This window comes from Acanthaster planci, linkage group LG06 (genome assembly GCF_054643075.1).
Source record: "Acanthaster planci isolate LZ-2023a linkage group LG06, COTS_SCS, whole genome shotgun sequence".
NCBI classification, from domain to species: Eukaryota; Metazoa; Echinodermata; class Asteroidea; order Valvatida; family Acanthasteridae; genus Acanthaster; species Acanthaster planci.
In genome coordinates, this window is record NC_141782.1 from 12,779,997 (window position 1) to 12,799,722 (window position 19,726).

Consider the following 19,726-nt stretch of genomic DNA (forward strand, 5'->3'; position numbering starts at 1 on the left):
CCATTACGGTCAACGCAGAGACTATATTCGGTCTGGGCCTTCCTTGCCAAACCGTGACAGCACACACTTTGGTGTCTTGTTTTTACGCTAAATATACAGAATACAGAAAGTGCGACTGCTTACAGCCAACAATGCAAGTCAGATAAAAGAACTGAGCTGGAGTGACTTTTAACCTGGCGAAGTGACGGATTCGTTGCTTGGAGGTCACCTTGAGGTCACTGCGTTGGCAAACAGTCCGGGTGCTAAACAGACTTTCATCTGTCTAATACGGGAGAATATGATATTTTGATAAAAACTGTTGGGCAACTGCCAAGTTTTTTTTACCAATCCCATGAAAGAAAGAACAAGGGGAAATGCTTTGCAGGAAAGGCTGCCTTACGTGCGTTCTCAGTATCACAAGTGCATTCTTTGTTACTGAGATTGCTGGTGTGAAAGACTACTGTCTCTGACCTTTTAGTTAAAGGCCACCGCCTGGCACCCATTCTGTCTAGCACCGAGGAGCCATTTTAAAAGGGTAAACGGCTAATGTCCCTATTCTTGATCCTTTGCGGCTTTCATTTGGAATTCAACAATAATATTTCATCTCTAACAAAATTTACTTCGTTCAAAAAATTACCAAACTTTGCTTTTAAATTGAATATGAATACGAATAAAATAAACTTGCCGAATGCAAACTTTAGTTAGAATTAGCACCGTTCTTTAGGGGTACACGTACATGAATACAGAGGTTGGGCATCAATTCATGACCCATTTTTTGAGTTGTGTGTGACGAATTCTAAAATCAAACACTAATCGACGAAAGGTGCAATGTGTGCAAAATCATCCTCTTTCTCCGTCCAATCTGTCGAAGACGATGCTTTCTCTAAGGGCGAGGCTCACATCCGGTCGTGGGTTTTTCTAACCTCGACAACAAGCAAGTTCCTCAGTTCAGAGCAAATCAAGATTCGATGATCTATTAAAATCTACTGTTTTAAGAGTTCAACTTCGGGAATAGGCCTAGGCCTAGACGTTATAGAGTGAAAAATCACCCCAAATCAGATTGAAACACATGTAATTAGAGAAAAGTTCCAGTGGAAAGTAGAGTGAAATCTTGATCTTTCAGAGTGAGGGAATTTCACTCAAATTTGTCTGGCCCCTAGTTTCAACTGGAAGGGGTGAATTTTCACACGAACGGAGTGAGTGTTTACCCCTTGGAATTCGCACTCTTAGCGTGATAATAACAGTGAATGAGGGTCCTGGAGGTAAGGATCGGTGCAGTCCAAGTTCGGGCCTGGTCATGGCTCTGAAGTCGGTTGTCATGATGATCAATGCTCCACTCTGATGTGGTTTTATCGGAGTGGTGCAAAACCGCCGACATGTCGCCCACATCGCCAAAATGCATGACGAGTCTAAACCAAGCAACATCCGCTGTCGTGATCTGCGTTTTTCGTCATTGACAATATCACGTAGGTTTAACTCTTTCACGCTGTTTTTCTGGGGAATGGATAATCTTCCCACAATTACATGCCCGTCAGGCATGCACTTACCTCCGGCCGAAATTTTCGCTGATTACGTCTCCAAAATAGCTGTTATTTCATGTAATTTCTTACCACAGATGTTCAAAAGCAGTTTAGGGCGAAGCTTTAATGAAAGTTAAATGGGACATAATAGCTCTGGTAAATGTGGCAATTTTTTGCAATGTTAGACCAAGAACGTTTTGACGAACGAAAAAAAGCAGCGTGGTGGTGTTAACCATGCTTCTCGGTTAGACACGGTCGGCCACCAACGTTTCAACAAAGATACAGAGAAAGTGACTGCCGGATTTTGGTTTGGATCTGAATGGATTTCAAGTCGCACGTTAAGTCGGCAAATGAGTTCTGTGGGCGTCAATGCAGAAATGAAAATAGCACGTGCTGCAACAACATGCTTATATTTCGAAGAACGACAAGTTTGGAAGAAAGATTCGAACTGATTCGCTGACGTTAAATAGAATCGTCGCTACATTTCCGTAGCTTTTACATTGTTTAGGGGAAGTGGGATGAAGGGCTTTATGCTGGGTACCCTGTCGTTGGTTAAATCTCTCGGTTTTCAATCATACCTGGATGAAGAGCGCAATGATGGCTATGCCGTCGTCTCTTCCCATTGCCTCCTCTACCGTCTCATACAGTCGGCTGTTCCAGTGGATCAGGTGCAGCTGTAAAATGGTGAAATAAGAACATCATTCCAGCCCAACCACTCCGATGATACAACTGTGCATCTATACTCTGTACTCTATACTCACTGCAAGACTCATGAGCGATGCGCCAACTAAACCTCACACAGGAGTATGGGGTAGGGGAGTCGGTTGTGATTTGGCGCTGTGACCGCGGTTTGCCGCGGTCAACGAGAAACTTGGGCAACCTCAAGTATAATTTTTGCTCTGGGTAAAACGCTGCAATTTTTTTCTCAGATAATAGTGATAGATGCTCATGTAACTGCTTTCAAACTTAGGCTAAACTACATCTTTGAAAAGCGAAGAGTCTGTAGACAGCTGGATTTGATGTGGACTTGTTTTTTTTTTAAACTTGCATTCGACATTTAAAGATGAAGTTATTAATTACATAAATGTGACCCGGTCTGTGAAAATGAGACAGAAGTAGAAAAATCAATTTGAGTTAAAGGCCTTTAAAAGAAATTTGCACACTATACACTTAAATCAACGTGAACCCTCGAGATCTGTCACCCACATAACGTCACGTTTCATCAGATAACACACGGAGTAACAGAGAGCTCACTTTACAAACTAAAACTTCTAAGACTCAGAGGCTCTGTTGATTGACGACTCATTTTCACAGAGCGGATCACAAATTACTTGTCGGCTTTAATGACAGTTTCTGGGGAATACTAGTGGAGAATAAGATTATGAATAAAGAAAGAAAGATATCAACGGGTCATTTTCTCCAGTCTCACTCTTCCAACGGAATCAAAGTAAAAAGCCAACATCCTAAAATTTATGCCAATTGTAATAGACACCAAAAGTGTCCATAATTTATTTCAAACAAAGCAAAAGGAACTAAACACATCTTTATTATTTTCGCGTGAATAAAGTACAAAATATAACTTTTTAGGGTGAACAAAGGTGAAATAAACCAGGTGATCCATCAATGTAATTGGTAAATGAAACTTGCACGGTGTGGAGAGGAAGTTGTAATTGACGTTTGCTATTAACTATGGAATCGTCTGCCGACTTGATGGGATGCGAACTAAAAATCAACCGATCCTGTTTCTGTAATGTGTTTTGATCTTGTATTTGTATCTCTATATTGCCACTCTTGTTATGTTAATGAAAAGCTTCAGGGCAACCTTTTATTGAGACTGGAATCCAAGATTCAAGATTTAAGAAGACGTTTATTCCATACTCTTTTAATACAAATTACACAGATAATAAAGGGAACTTAGTACATAGAAATTGACAAAATGGGTAAGCTTAAGAAAATACATCAGAAATTAAAGAAACTTATTACATTGAAATTAACAATGTGGATATAAATAACGTTTTACAGATACATGTACTTCATGAAAAGAGAACGTTAGAGCTAAAGAAAAGCAGTCCATGTACAAATGAGAAAAGAACCGAGCAATGGGCTGTTGAGTAAGCAGAGGCTTGTATAAACAGCCCTTAAGACAGAAGACATAACAAGAACAATACGAACAACTACGAGGCAGCAAACAAGAACAAAACAAGAACAAAAAAGCACAACAGACAAAACATAAAAGACATGACAATAGCTGACGGCAAAAGGTTATCGGTACAAAATTGTAATGTTTGATGACGACTAAAAGATAATAAAATAAAAGAAGGAGATATTAACCGTAAGTACAGAAAAAGATTAAAGCTATGTCACATATTGGGAAAGGAGGGCTCTTTTGTACTGGCCCACGGACAACGTCCTCCTGATGTCATCGGGAATGGCATTCCATAAACAGGGACCTAAAAAGCGAAGGGTGTTCATTGAGTAGACGGTGCGAGTGAAAGTAGACGGTGCGAGTGAAACATTAGGCAGGTCATAGATTGGCCGTCCCTCACTGACTTAGCAAGTTCGTAGACGTAGGTTTGCAACCTCATTTACATTTAGATTACATACAAAAATGGCTTATGATAAAACATGTTTGTTGAAGTCTATACGCATTACTAATCCATTTCACAAAGACAGCAGTTAATCTTCACACTTTCAGCTTTAATAACCCTTGGCAGTTTTTTAAAGATTATATTAAGAAACCATCACTGCGCACAACGCCCGCGCGATACAAATATAGCAAACTCGTACGCCACACTTTTTTGGGATGTGACGTATTAAAGGAACGTTACAAAGCACAAAATAGAAATGGTATCAGCCAAAAATACAGAAGCTGTCCTTTCCACAACACATCAGTTGGAAAAATACAGGCAAAAGCGTTTGAGCAAAGTATGTTTTTAAGGCATGGGACACCGTTAATAATTTTTCTAGACAAATACCTTAAAATATTCGTAAAAAATAGTTTGAAAGATACAGAAGGGTTAAAATGTTTAAAATATATCTTTGATTAATAGTAACTTTAAGCCGAAAACAATCAGGTCCCAGACGATTATTTCTTAGGTCACGATGGCGGTCTTCAGCCCGCATTCTGGGATTACAAACGCTCTTTGTCTGGGGGTTATGGACGAAAAGGTTAAACCAAAATTAGACATTTTGAATGAGACTTGGCAGTGCGAAATGGAGAGTTAATATGTAAGGAGGGCAAAAGTTCAGACGGATTGAATTTTGCGAAAAAAGTCTTGCTTTCGTGGCGCGCCGGTAGTTATAGCTACTACTCTTAGGTGTGCGTTTTGAAGAAGGATCTTTCTAAATGCCAACAGGTTTTTAATTTCTATTTCGCTATGGAAAGATGCTCTTACCGTGTCTGCCAAGTAATCAAAGCGGTGGTGGGAATGATCTATGTTTGGCCAGCGACAAAATGCCATTTTACTGTTGAAGGAGTAACAAGATGGGGCGAAATCGATATTTTTACAGAGCGGGCTCACTGCACGACCGGAACAGCGTTTGTTCCACTTGCCCCCCGACCTTTTCTGCAAACAAGCTCCTCTCAATCTTTCACCCGGACTCCGGAAGCCCGAGCCCAATAAAGGTGTGAAATTCTCAAAGGCAGACTCGTCTTGTTTTGCTCTTTCGTTCTCAATGAAGCCCCACTCTGGTCAAATGTCGGGACCCTTTGACAACGACGAAGAAAAGCAAGCGAGGACCGTAAATCATCAGACTCCGCGAACCGGGCTTCGCTTCAGCCAGCCTTGCGCACGCGGGTCGCGGCCGGGCGGTGTGACAACTTATTGGCATTCCTGACAACCAGACTGACACGCTCCCCTGACTCAAAATGTTTTCAAAACACTGTCAGTCTTTTGGGGGTCGGTCCCAGGTCTATGGAGTGTAAACAGACTCCTCGAGCTTCCGAAGAAACAAGCCAGAATGGGCCAGTTCGCGACAGGGAACCGGTCCCCCAACCGCGCTGCAATGTCAGGCGGCTAGTCCTTCACTGTCACTCAACCGTCAGAAAACATCTCCCCCTGCTCAATGACAATTCTCTTCGTTTTGTTTCGCGGACTCATCAAGGCACAGGTGCGTGGAATCTAGCCACTCTCAAAATTGTTTTCCCGTTGTTATTTTTGCAACATTCCGGGTGGATCATCGGCAAGTTTTACATAAAGAAAACTGTGACAAAAAAAATAACCATTACCAAAACAACCCATCTCTTTTGCTACTGGACGGGACCAGCCCACTTGAATTACATGCTGGTACTACATTGTCTGTCGTCCATTCCAGGCACACTAAACAGGTTGTTGTCTAGTTGAAAAGGAAAAAAACACTCCAAACAAATCATTTGATTCGGTGGATGAGTGTCGATGCATGCAGGCAACACAGGCAAAGGCAGACGACGACAAAAGATCAAGGTTTGTGAACCCCGCCTAGAAGTGGCTCCCGCGCTTTTTTTATTTTCTGGAGAGCAGACGACTCTAAAGTGGATGAATGCGTCGCTTTGATCAGCTAAGCACCACGGAATGTGCTTCAAGTGATTCCAGGTGGTACGAACCAGTCATATTTTCCACCCAAACCATCTGCTAAATGGCAAAATGTTAATTCTCACGGTACTTTAAAGACAAAATGACTGGGGAAAACACGACGGCAAAAAGAAATTAAAAATGATGAAAAACAGTATTACTTATAACTTTTGAATAAGAGTGCAAACAAGGACTGTACAGTGCGATTTGGATTCACCTAACTGAAGCACGACTCCTTATCATCGCAAAGGTTCAATTTACAACGAATCCTCGAAATTACATAAAATAATCATTGAGAAGCCAACGAAAGCATTTCACAACACGAAAACGAAGACACTTTTGTCATCCTCGAAGGGTCTAGTCACAGCAAAACCACCAAGCACAAATTTTATGGTTATTTTCAAAGCCAATAAAAATCTTTCCGCCAGCCGTGAGCCCTTCTTCTCACCGCACTGGAAATATTGCTCCAGCCTCTGCCAATACCAGCGATATTTCAACGCAATGAAAATGTAGAAATTCAACAATGTCACTGAACAACCGCGACAAGGGCGCCATCTCTGCTACTATCACCATGTTCACCTCTGCCGTCATCACCATTTTTCCTCCGTGACTCATCGATGAAATAAAAACCACATTATCTGGTTTCTTTTCTTCTTTTCCCCCCTTTATTTCTCTCTCTCGCTCTTTTTTTTTACAAGAGTGGATCACCCCGGGAAAGTACGATCTTGAGAGGTCAGAAGGAAAAACGGATTCAATGAACCTTAGCCGCACTTTCATCTTAAAAAAACCTCGTTTATTAGCAATGCGTGCCTACAGTGCGTACTTGTAACAGTTGTTAGCTTAGGCCTCACTCCAGGCAAAAACGACATAGAAGAGTTCTTGCCACAGCCACACACATTCAGTAAAGTAAGAAAATGAACTTAACTAAATTCTCCAACACCATCCCGAAGATGAACGCCTCTCCCATGACAAGATGAAAAAAAAAATATAATACTGGCCCAAGCAGTGATCGCGGAAGTGACTTGTAATAAGTACTATTTTTTTCCTCGGCACCATGCATGCAACCCAGCAGCGACGGGGAGGAGAAATTATGAAGCTGCGCTCACGTTCGATCCCCCGGTATTCAATAAAACACTACCATGTCCCCGAGTCATGCCCCCAACTATTCGGCGCACAATATTAACACTGCCCCGGTCCTCTGTTCCAATTAGATCTACAAGTGTAGGGCCCGTATAGCGAGCTATGAAATCGTAATGGGAACAGACAGCAAATATTACATGTTGTTCTTATGACTTGCACTTGTTGTCCTCAGGGAAAAGAGGCGAAGAGTTCTCATCTTTTTCTCTCTTCTGTTCGGAGAATGAGAGAGAAAATTAATAGGCCGGGGTAGGGCCCCTTTGGCCACAGAGGCTTCTAGACCCAAGAAAAGCACGGCCCCTCATCTTGGTGGACTGTCATTGCGACGAAAGTCAAAGTAATACATTCCCTGAAACACTGGAATCCCACGCAGAAATGTAAGGCATGTTGTGGTGCGAAAGGGGTGCGCTGGAGCTCATGACAAAGAGCCATGTTGCTAGTACACTGTGACGGAGGTAAATGGAGAACATATTAACATTGGTGAACTACAGGCCACCTCCATTTCGTAGAAAAGAGATTCCCCTTCATTATCCGACCGAGCACTTAGCAGCTGTGATTGGAAGTGCGAAATGCTGAAAAAGTCATTTTCATCGTGCGAACGGCTCAAATCTTATTGCTTTCGCAGACAAAAATATCGTCACGTATACTTGAGGGGAAAAAAGTCAATTTAGAGCACGTTTTAAGAAGGCATTCCTGTCATCTTTGGTCTACCCAGCATGTGGCGCTCCCATCTCTGTCTCGGGCATGTGTTGTGACGTCACTGTGGGGTCATTTTTGGCAGACGCGAGAGGGCGCACAGCACGTATCAGAAAAGCATGAGTTCGGCAGGCCCGTGGTGGCACGATAAGTCATAATTAATAGGACAAAGAGAACTTATCACGAGACAAAAGGCGCTATTTTTATATGGAGGTCCTCATATCGGTATATTTATATAGCAAATCCTGCGAAAATCCCCCATTTTAGAAATGTAACAGAAACGTGACACTGATTTTCATGATTACGCATTCCAATTTACACGCACAGCGTTTCCCTGCCCCCAACCTTAAAGGGCCTTGAGATGGGCACATGCCTTTAAGAAAATCATGTAAAAGAAATTCATAACAGCTACCGACGCGCCAGTCATAATGTCGGTTACTTACTGTCCTGAACAACGCGTAATACATTCGACGCACACGTGTCATGCGCGCGTGAATGTTGTGACATTGTTATTGTAATAATTATCTCTGTCCAATGAATACTCTACATTATTATGTAACTCATTGGGCTTAATCACGGACGTGTATAATAAAATCTGGGCTCGCAATGCCCTTTATCAGCTTATAGAGTCATTGAATCCACTCGCAGCCATTTTACCGAGCCGAATACAAAGCTTTCCTGGTAATGCCCGCCTTTGTTCTTCCTGACGTCAATACTAGGGAGCCAACCCACGCCTTTGTATTCGGCTCGGTAAAATGGCCGCTGGTTGGCTTCTTTTTCATACAAAGGCGTTGCAAGTCCAGGTTTTTTTATATACGTCCGTGGGCTTAATCAGTAGGGGGGGGGGAACTAGAGAGAACGCACAGAGGGCGCTGCGCTGGACCGAGCACCAAGTGATTTGTTGTAAGAGGGCGCTATTTATTAACAGTGGTTGATACGGGTGTGTCTCTAGATCAAAAAAGGTCTGAACATGACAAGCGGAGTTTAGACGTTTTCTGCGACTTTTTCCTTTGCCGAGAAGTTCGAACACAAAGAACCCTCCCAATCTAGCCCCCCTTCGGATTTAAAAGGGGCTTCTTCCTTGGAGTAATTTTAAATAGTTTTACTTTGAGTAAATGGCCATTCAAATGATTCTGTATTGGGGATAATTTATGATGATATGCAAAACTGTTCTTGACCGTTAACTGGAAATTGAAAGCTAACTGGAACAGTGAGATACTGTCTTGAGATTGTAGACTGTGTGAAACGACTGAAGGACTTACGATTCCACATTATGCCACTTTGCTGAGATTTTTCGTGTACGCCTAACTGCCCAAATTCAAACGCTCTGTATGTTTTTTTTTAAGTTCATCATATTCGTAACCTTTCCTTTCTTTCCACATCTTTAACTGTCAGCATGCTCCTTCAATTCGTCAGGTTTTCAATACCACCTCGCCAATTCTTTCTTAATCCATTTTTGTTTGCCCCATCGTCATTTATTTTGACATCTCAATGCTCCCTCGCTCGCCAATCTCTCCTGAGATCTTTTTGGACAGAAAACAATTGGGGGAGTGTTCTTTACTCTTGTTTCAAAGGGCTGTTCAATCATTGTCATTCACTTCTACCATTTTCCACGTTTTGTTCGAAAAGACAATAAGCCTCCTAAAATTATATTCTATCAACAATCGACATTTTTCCGAACAAGTATACCAAGGTATATCTGAGAATCTTGGACAGAATTCCTCTCATGAGTAAGCTTGCGTATCCACTTTGGGCAGACGCACTTACTCATCGGTCGAAAAGAGCCATGTTGTGGGGAGTGTTCTATTTTGTTCACAGTACAACACGACCGTATCGCGTGCTTTTAATAGTCATTTGTGAACCAGCGAAGTGTAGTTCGTGCCAAAGGAGCCTCTGTTGCTAGGAAAGTTGCTTCCTCACTTGGCCCCGCCCGGGGCCGATAACAGCATTCATTTCCTAGCAAGTCACATGATTGCAGTATACGTACCTCCATCGGATACGCCTTGCCGTTGACAGTATGTTCCGACCCTCTGTCGTCCTCCTTTCCCCAATGGAAAGTAAACTCGGCCAACTCGTAGGTAGAGTCGGGAGCCAAGGGACCGCCTGTCAATACTGGAAGGACAGAGAAAATGGAACTCGATAAGTTTGCATAATTTTACAAGTGAAAAAGATCTGTTGATTTAACCCTTTCTATCTTACATCAAGACTCAGGCTGCTACTGCTTCTTATCACGGACGTGTATAATAAAATCTGGACTCGCAATGCCCTTAATCAGCTTATAGAGTCATTGAATCCACTCGCAGCCATTTTACCGAGCCGAATACAAAGCTTTCCTGGTAATGCCCGCCTTTGTTCTTCCTGACGTCAATAGTAGGGAGCCAACCCACGCCTTTGTATTCGGCTCGGTAAAATGGCCGCTGGTTGGCTTCTTTTTCATACAAAGGCGTTGCAAGTCCAGGTTTTTTTTATATACGTCCGTGCTTCTTATTTACAAATAACGGTATACAGGACAGCGCCTGCATTGGCGTCAACAAGCCGGTTGCTGAGAAAGATCATTGTGCCCTCAAAGTTCTCTGCTAGTCAGATGTTATGATACGCATTAATTCGATGTGCAGGAACCAAATTTTTGTGCACAAAATGTAATGAAGGCACATACGTATATAAAGGACTCCACATATTTCATAACTTTGCTCGCTTGAGAGACCACTTTGCGAAAACTGACCGTCGTTGGTATCAGTACTACCAATTAGAAAAAAACACGGCAGTGTCACGAGCTAAGGCCGTGTGAGGGGCCTCATTTCGCTGGACAGTCCCAGAGTTTATAGGAGTGCATTCCACTAAATGAGTAGATTTCTACGCGCGAGCTCATTGATATTTTATGATCCCGCAGGGTTTTTCCAATAAGAGGTGCCATCATCGCGAGCGATCACAGATATATTTATATGAATCACGAATCTGGGACTTTTGTCGTCAAACTCGGCGTAATTGTTCACAAAAACCTGTAACCCTTGGGCCTATTTTGCATAGAGGCGGGCGGCTACACTGACGGTAGGGAGCATAGTTTTACTCCTTTTTGGGGGTGAATAAAAAAAGTCACGTGGCTAACCCTTATAAAACTGAAAAGAAAAGTGAAGTTCTGGCCATAATCTTGAATTTTCAAAGAAAAGCGGGAGGCCAACCTTTCACAAGAGTCACCAGGCGGCGCTGTTTCTGTACGATTTTTTTCAGTGTTTCCTATGGGCGCGTTTATAGTGTAGTGCAACCATAGAGGCTTTGCGTAGTGTCCACCTTGCAGGAAAACCTCCTTTGTGCTATCATCGTCAGAGAACTACTGCAGAACAATGGTATACCATGAGAGTATGGAACAGACATCATCGCCATTTGCCAAGGCGAACCTTCAGTGTGCTCACGACAAATTTATAAGACAGCAGTAGCCACGTTTAATGTGGGTTAAATTGAGAGAGCCATAGCTTACCTGATCTTGGGGGCGGTTCTGATTTCCCCAGGCCTGCCATGACACCATCTTGGAAATAATCAAATTAAAAGCCATTTTAAAAATCTCGACTCAGATCTAGCCAGATATTATTATATTACTTGCAGTGAAGCAAACGTCCTAATACACTGTGATATTAATGAATTTGTATCACGACACACATTTGACCTAGTCTCTTCCATAATTAGTGCATATTTTAGAGAGCACAAAAATATTGTGCATAGTGTTGTCAAAACTCTAACTTCTTGCTGACACTTTTGAAAATGATGACGACTAGTTGCAAGAAATATAGTATGGGCAGAGCTTTTGAACCACTAATCTTCCGCTTACGAAACGAGCGTCTTAAAGGTATAGTGTACACCATTGGTAAAATCCCCAAAACATGGACTACCGTATAATCCTGAAATATCTTACTTGAAAGAAAGTGCATAACAGCCCCAATCAGTCTGTCAAATATTTCCGCCCAGAATGCTTTATTTTTTGAGAAAACAGAAACTTTGTTCTTTTTTTTTATAACTATGATAACCCGCCCATCGTATACGAGTTCATTTCATTTCGCACATCACATAGGCGCTAGTTTTCTAGTGTGTGTAGTGTTTGCAGATGTGGGAGTCTCCATTAATAAACGGGTAAACCCCAAAACAGCTACAAACGTACCGGCAGAAATTTACCAACAGCATTGTAAACTGAAAATATACAAAGATGAGTGTAAGGTGTATAGTGGAAAATAAATTGGATCAGTGCGAAGTTACATTTTATTAAAGGAAGGATTTTCTTAACGCGAAAACTTTGTGAATTAAAAATAACCCCTTTGGCATAATGCAATGATCAAAATACGTGGTGGCTGTTCCGAGCAGAATGGTGCAAGGGATTTTGGTCGAGGAAAAGTACGATTTCCTTACGTTAAACCCCCTATGTTTCAAGACATAATTTGTGTTTGCTTATAAGTATTAGAGAATCAACTAAGAATGGTGTTTTCAGACTTTCATCGACGTGTAAACTGACGTGAAAGTGCGGTCATTAAGCAAGATCGCGCGCGCACGTGCATTATCATATGTATTCAAGGACACGAGTCGACTGCGTTCCTGGATGAAGTTTTTTCATGAATCCGCAATGTTACATTGTTGAGGAGGCGCATTACCCCAAGGTAAATACACTGATTATCCTAGCCGTTGAAAACTGCTCCTTTTTAAATGAATGAGAACCTGTCAGGCCTGTTTCCCACCGTGACCCCGCAGAGGTTGATCGTTTACTACAAACGCCCCGTAATCCACAGGTTTTACGCAAGGTAAAAATCTTCGATTTAAGCGTTGAAAACGCAGAGCTGTTTTTGTCGATTTTCACAAAGCAGTTTACTCTTACATGAAACAAGTCAGTGGATTGTAAGTTGCAGTGAATATAAAACACCCTGATCAGCCAATCTTGTAAAATTACGACCAAAAACCAATGATGTTCATTACCTTTAACCACTGAGCTCTGCAAACTGGCGTTTATTGTGAAACAGTATTATTGTACGGAATAAAGCTCATTTAAACACACCTCTTCCTGGTTCTTTCTCTTGGTTGGCTGAAAAACGGTCACGTGTGGTTCACTAATATAGGCTGGTACCTGAATTTGGCTTCAGCGTGACTCGACATGCGCCTAGACATTGCGCGCGCAGATCAATTCCAGAGACCAATAGGTAGGCCGACTAGTCTTGAAAATGTTTGACTGGTTATTGCGCCCTCTGGAGCTTGTCCTGAATCGAAACAGTTCAAACCCTGCAAAATTTCTCTTCCTAGTTGTGTACAGCGAATCCAAATTAGACTGCGTCTATGAAAACTAAAATGAACTGTTAAGTTTTTTTTTGAATTTCAAGTGCTATTGAAAGTTGAACTAAAACAGTTAAAACCCTGAAAGAATATTTTTCTTGTTTGAGGTGTGTTATAAAACACACATGGACTGGCCAAATTCGGTCATTAGTGCACACCCATGCCCTCTCGGGCTTGTGAGTGACCTGAGGAGAGTCTTAGTTCCCGACGCCTTCGCCCTCATTGCCAGTCCACATGTGTATACTTTACAATCGTCCTTCCCTGCCCTTACAAGATGCCTGTCACAAAATCTTGTAAAGGAAATACGTCATAGCGACCGACGCGCAAAGCATTGCGGGTTACTTGCTATCCTCAGCAACACATGTTTGCATACATATCATGCGTATGCAAAAGTTTCAGCCCGTGTTTTTTATTGTTCAAATGAACTCTCTTAACAAAAATTACGTCACTCAGTTACCCTTTCCAGCAACCTGGAGCCAAACTATAAGCTTCATTGATTAGTTCAATAGAGGGCGCACTTTACGTATTTCATAATTGGACAAATTGTAATGGGGGGGGGGGAGAATGGGTTGGTCCGTGCGCCGTTATATGGGATCACGCCCTCTGTTGTCAATGAATGGCTAAACGGAGCGAAACTTTACTACTTCGGAGAATCTCCGAACCCGAAAATCTGTTAAGTGCCAGAAAAAATGTTTATCGAAAAAGTCAGCAGGCAGAATGCCATGTTATGTACGTTGCTTAATGACCAGTGCTCTGCTAATATTCGCTTAGCACATAAAAATTGCTGGAAAATGATTTTCTGCTGGGCAACTGTGTAAAAAAATCGGTGGCACCTGTGTATAATCAAACATGCACCGTCGACATACTTGTTTCTGAGCATTTACAATTGCAGTGACGTGCTTGGGCTAAGACCATAGTCTTCGACAGATGTGGCTACTGTCCAGTATTATTACAGTGTGGGCGATGGAGAAACTGTCATCAAGCAGAAATAAGCAAGTACAATGTATGCTTACGTGATTTCCGCCGTTTGTCCGTAATTTACCGTTCATTTTCTGTAAGGGATAAGTTCAGTATATTCCAAAGAAGATTTCTCAGAATTTAAGCAGAAGCCTTGGCTCGATTACATGCATTTCAGAACGACTGATTTGAGCATGTGATGGTACACGTCCACGACATACTGAAGTAGAAACCGTCATGAAACACCGCGGCAAAGTACTGAATTCACCACTTTGATGTATCAGCCATATTATGCAGTGCCACACCGTGAACCAGATCAGGCCACTAAAAGGGGGCGGTACACGTGTGATGGCGGAGGATACTTTAGCTTGTATTGCTTTAACAGTGTTATTTTTATTGACTACTTCAGCAGTCAATATTGACTGTTTTAGCACCTTCGGGGACGTGTAACACCTTTAGCTTTCCTCCGGTGCTATAAAGTCTATGGGGTGTAAAAACATCATATTCCACATCACAGTCGTCAAAATTATATTTTTTTTATTCATCCATGTTGCATTCTTTACAATATTTCCTAACGTGAAGTGTCTCAAATTCAATCGAAAGGGCGAGTGTCTCTGTCCGTCGCTACATAGAACAATGTGTACGACGTCACGTGACCGTTCTGGGTTATTGAAAGTTTTGGATTCAAGACAGAGGTATGTCACTTTGAGTTAACCCACCAGGTTTGTATTTGACGCTGATCTGTACGGTGTTGCCAGTGTTGATCATCTCGCATTCTCGGCACAGCGCGTAGTCGGCGTTCAGGGTGGGCTGGTTCAGGGTGCTGTCGTACACTGCCTGGCGAGAGTTGAGATTGATGGGAGACTGGCAATCCCCCCTGGCCTCGGGAAAATGGAGACCCCACTCGGCAGTGCCTGCAGTGGAAAGAGGAAGCAGGGAGGAGAACATTTATATGATTAAAACTATGAGCCATGATGAATGCAACGAATCAAGTGAAACCTGTCAGGACGGAGGCAGTAGGCTGAATACATGTTAAGACTGACGTCATACGTCTCCCACAATCCTTCGAGGTCCACCACCTTCCAAATGAGGCCGTGTCCAAAAAATGACAAGAGGCTTTATATGGGCGCAAGTGAGATGCTTAATTTGTAATTATGATAATAATTTCAATTTCTGGGGAAGGGGGCTGTTTGAACCAACCTGGTTGTGTCCATAGGCCCTACACAGAGCTTGTGTCCATAAACTTCGTAAAGCTTGCGCCCATGGGCCCTACATAGAGGCTTTGCGCAGTAGCCTCCTTTGTGGATACCCTGAGGAACAAAAGAACTGGCCTGCAAGATTGTAGCCATGCAAAACCTCTACAGAGCGAGCTTCCGGCATCTGAAACGCGCATTGTTGTCCGTGGGTTCAGGTACTTCCTCTAAGGGGGCGGTAAGGCTCTGGCCGTGTCCGAAACGTGCTTCCAGAGCTACGGTTAGGTCTATTGTCTGCGCGTCTCCAACTATTTCCCATGGAGCGAAGACCTAGACCTAGCCCTAGACAAGAGATTCGGATGCAGCCTCTGATTCGAACACGGTCCATGAAAAGATGGCGCACTCAAAAGGACTATGGGATGTGCAACACGTTGAGCAAAGAAGTGCATTCTCTTACTAAAGTGACAGTTTGGTAATCCAACTGCACATGTGCACAGCAAGATCTGACAATTCTTTGGATAAACAACGATAGTTCACCTGAGTATGTGCAGTTGTACTTGCAAAACTGTAATTCCAAGGGCATGTTATACAGTATGAAGACAGTTACTTTAAGGCAGATCCATTTGAGGGCTGCCGTACAGACAAACAACCTGCGTGGCTTTCTCCTAAGTAATAGGTTTTCTGTGTTGCTTAACGCCCCCTTTCGAAGGGGGGGGGTTGATTCTCAGTCTTTGATGCTGTGGACGATTGTGCATCAATCTCAGCAAGCAGCAAGTCCAACTACCCTAATGTATTAAAATTATTACTTTAAAACATTTACTAAGTTACAAACTTAGAATGGAGCAATACCGACATACAAAAAAATGAGAAAATATTTCAACTAACTTGCTCAAGAACGAACCTGTTCGTTTTGCGATATAAACAGTCGGTATGTACTATTGCACGGTGCGATATGCTGCTACAAACAGCAAACACAAATTTTGTGCTGAAAATTATGGGATTAAAATGTAACTGCATTTCCTATAGGAGAGGGGTGGTCTTCTCAGCGAGTCGGACAAACTGACGAACGCCACAAATATTATCGCCAAAATTCGAAGAAACGTAAATTCTTTATCTTTTCTGCCAGACACCCTGCATCACGAGACCACTGGAGATCGCCGATTCAATTATCGCGAGAGCTGTCTTTTGCGCCAAAATAGCGTTGCCCGGCGACGGAGCTGGGTTCATCTCAAGGAGCTCATCTGCCATCGAGGCTAGGCACGTCACAATTCTTCTCATGAAATTCTGAGTAATACGAAATGTCAAGTTAAATGCCGAAGACGATCCCTAACACAAACAGGGCCTAACTAAAAGGTCTACCAAATGTAAAATTCACTGAATGTTATTCTACGAATGTCAGTACAAAATAAATTCACCTTCTGCATGAGAATTATTTCTGTAAATAATCCATTGTAGTTAAAATGTAATTCAAAGTACGGAAACTTTTCCAGACCCGCCAGCAACTGCAACCTTTAATAACCTCCTTTAAGATTACTTTCAATCTTATCAGAGTTCAAATTTAATATGTTTTAGTTACTGGTAGTCTGTTTCAGCTGTCTTTGTTCCTGTTCCATAGAGAATAACTGACAAATTTTGCCTGCTTCTCTCAGTACCAATATCATGCAATTCTTAAATACACAGCAACGTAATTATGAAGCGGTTTGCTCTTTCTAAGCCAAAGACGATTTACGCCTACCACTGGCATGTAAAACTACAAACTATGGCTGGCCGTCAGTACAAATTAACGCAAAGGGTAACTCTATAAAAAGTCTAAAAATTTCACCCAGCTATATCACAGCACCGAACAATAAATATTATACCACGAGGTGAAACACGACCCTCTATTGGTCAAATGTACAGTTTGAGGTACAATCTGACATCAACCATTGGTGATATTTTCGTAAGCTTGGCCACCCAGACGAAAAGCAGACAATTTGAAAGGGGTCTATGTATTCCCCCTTAACATTCCCACTGTAAAGTTGTTCCTTGATGGATTCAAACTACTTCAACAAACAACCAAATTTATAGAACAATTCTTTACGAGAAGCTGAGATGTCCTGCTATCCAGTTGATCCAGCTATCCAGTTGATCCAAAGAAATACAGTCAAATAACATATTGGAGGAAAGAGACTATAAAGAAAACGATGATAATACACAACCAATTCAGTCAATAAAAATTTGCACACATTATTGTCAATCAGATACATTCCGCCCTTTCCCATCAGCGCTTTTAATATTTCTGAGGAATATCGGAAAATAATTGTAGAAAAGCAACGAGCAACAAATCCACGGTTTTCCACCTCAGGCCTGATGATAACTCGTCACTGTTGTGTTCAATTTTTAGTGCAAAGGAGTCTCAGGCTACAGATTTGAGATGGATTTGGCATTCGATTGAAGTGAATACTCTGCTGTCATTATCACATGAATTGATGCAATCACTACACGCCAGTAATATCCAGGTCTGCAAATGATCTAGAGCTCTCGTGCCATTTATTTCTAGCCCCCTGTGAACGACGTCGAGTCCGCTCCTGCTGGGAGTTTGCTTTATCCTTGTCACGAATCACGCCACGCATAAGCTGTGCTATGTACTAGCTTGAAGCATTCAAAGTCAAAATGTGCCCAAAATTCGGGACAGGTCACCTACAAATTGCCAAACAAAAACAAACATACCTTGTTAGCTCAAAAGATTACGGACCAAGTAAAAATATAAAGCTAACCGTCTTTCCTTTTTTAATTTCAATTTCAAGATGGCCGCCATTAAAAAAAATTCCAACAACCATTAATGCTGCCACTGTTCAAAGTAAGTAAGTTGAACGAGACATGTTAGACGAGAGAATGTAACATATTTGAAGTAGTTCGCAACTCTTTTGGATCGGTCGACATTTTTTCACCCCAATTTTCCCTGTGGTAAATGTAAAAAATTAAATCCAGGCGGTTGCCAGAAACGAAGCGGGTGAGGACGCTAAACATAATATTTTTTTGCTTCTTCTTATTCTTTAGCATTCTTTCCAGAACGCTATTCGATGGTTGTTTTGTGGATTTTTTTTATACACCGAAAGAGCAGCTTCTGTGAAATCCACAATGCAGGGCCAAAGCAATTCTGTATTTACAGATTTCCAGGGCCCAAGGAATGTCATGTGTAAATATCTGGAACGGATTATATGCTAAATGTCAACCGTTGTTTGGGCTGATAGTCTTATTGCAAAACGGCGTTGGCACTTTAACATATACGAGGGACTACATAATTATGACCAGCGGGTACAATAATATGAGAATAACAGCTGTCGTTGTGCGCACAAAACTGGGCTGTCATTTATATCAAGAGCATTCGACTTCTTGACGACAAACGATTAAAATTCTGAATACAGTATTACTTATGTTGAAAGTACTGAATTTCAAAGCACACTTCATTCAAGTGTGGTCGGTCGCTCTTTGAAATATAACGGGCAAAGTGAAAGAATGATTTGCTTACCTTTTTAGCTGCTTGGGTTACATATCTCAAAGGATTATTGGATAAAGAAATAAAGACTTGTCCATATTTTTTTTAATGAAGTACCGAACGGAGCAAAGCCACTGTAGTTTCTCTGTTTTTTTCTTTAAAAACACGATTAGATTACATTCTCTGTGTATATGATGATTTTTAAAAAATATTTATACATGTAAATGTAAAAGAGTTCGAAATCCGGTCTAAAGAGAAATCCCACGTCAAAAGAATTTCCAAAAATTTAAAAACGAAAAGGGTTCTCCGAGAGCTCTTTCTAGATCAAAAGCTTGGCCAAATTAATTGCAGCATTTCAGTGTTTTCTAAATATTTTTTCTTCGCCAGGCTGAAACAAATGTTTATAATTTTATTAAAAGCGGAATGTTATTAACACTACATTTATCGACAGGTCCAATCCCAGAAGGACGCGAATTCTAAGTAATTGAGCGTAAAGTGCATTGCCCAAATGCATACATAATTCTACTTCAAACAACATACCCTACCATCCTTCAAGAAGGCTGTCTGTGGTAACACTGTTCTTCCTTTCTTTTGTCACTATGCAAGGAAAATGAACTCCAGAAAGAATATTCCAAGGAAAGTGTTAAAATCCACTTTAAATCTTTCAATTGCAAATTTAAATATTGGGAGCGAACCTTGACAAGCGCCCCGGGATCTGCCGCGTTAAGCAAAAATATCAGAGAATGTCATCCCACATTAGCAGCAGTTCGTAGTATTGATTTTAGCGAGATATTCAGTCGCGGACGCAGTCTGTGTTAGCGTACAGCAACTACTCTAGCGTAGGTTAATAATTACAAGAAGACCGTTTACTGTATGCTCTACCGTCCAAGGTGAATGGCATACTCGTGTATT

General features: G+C 41.8%; 1 protein-coding gene across 2 annotated transcripts in view; it reads right to left on the reverse strand.

Moving 5' to 3' along the window:
* The window catches only part of ca8 (carbonic anhydrase 8), a 39,315-nt gene that overhangs the window by 13,292 nt on the left and 6,297 nt on the right, over positions 1-19,726 (reverse strand). For both annotated transcript variants that reach the window (XM_022226673.2, XM_022226674.2), the window contains exons 2-5: positions 14,863-15,057; positions 11,358-11,405; positions 9,870-9,994; positions 2,078-2,173 (exon numbers count right to left, since the gene is read on the reverse strand). In XM_022226673.2, the coding sequence (XP_022082365.1) occupies positions 2,078-2,173; positions 9,870-9,994; positions 11,358-11,405; positions 14,863-15,057 (464 nt within the window). The remainder of the gene's footprint in view (positions 1-2,077; positions 2,174-9,869; positions 9,995-11,357; positions 11,406-14,862; positions 15,058-19,726) is intronic.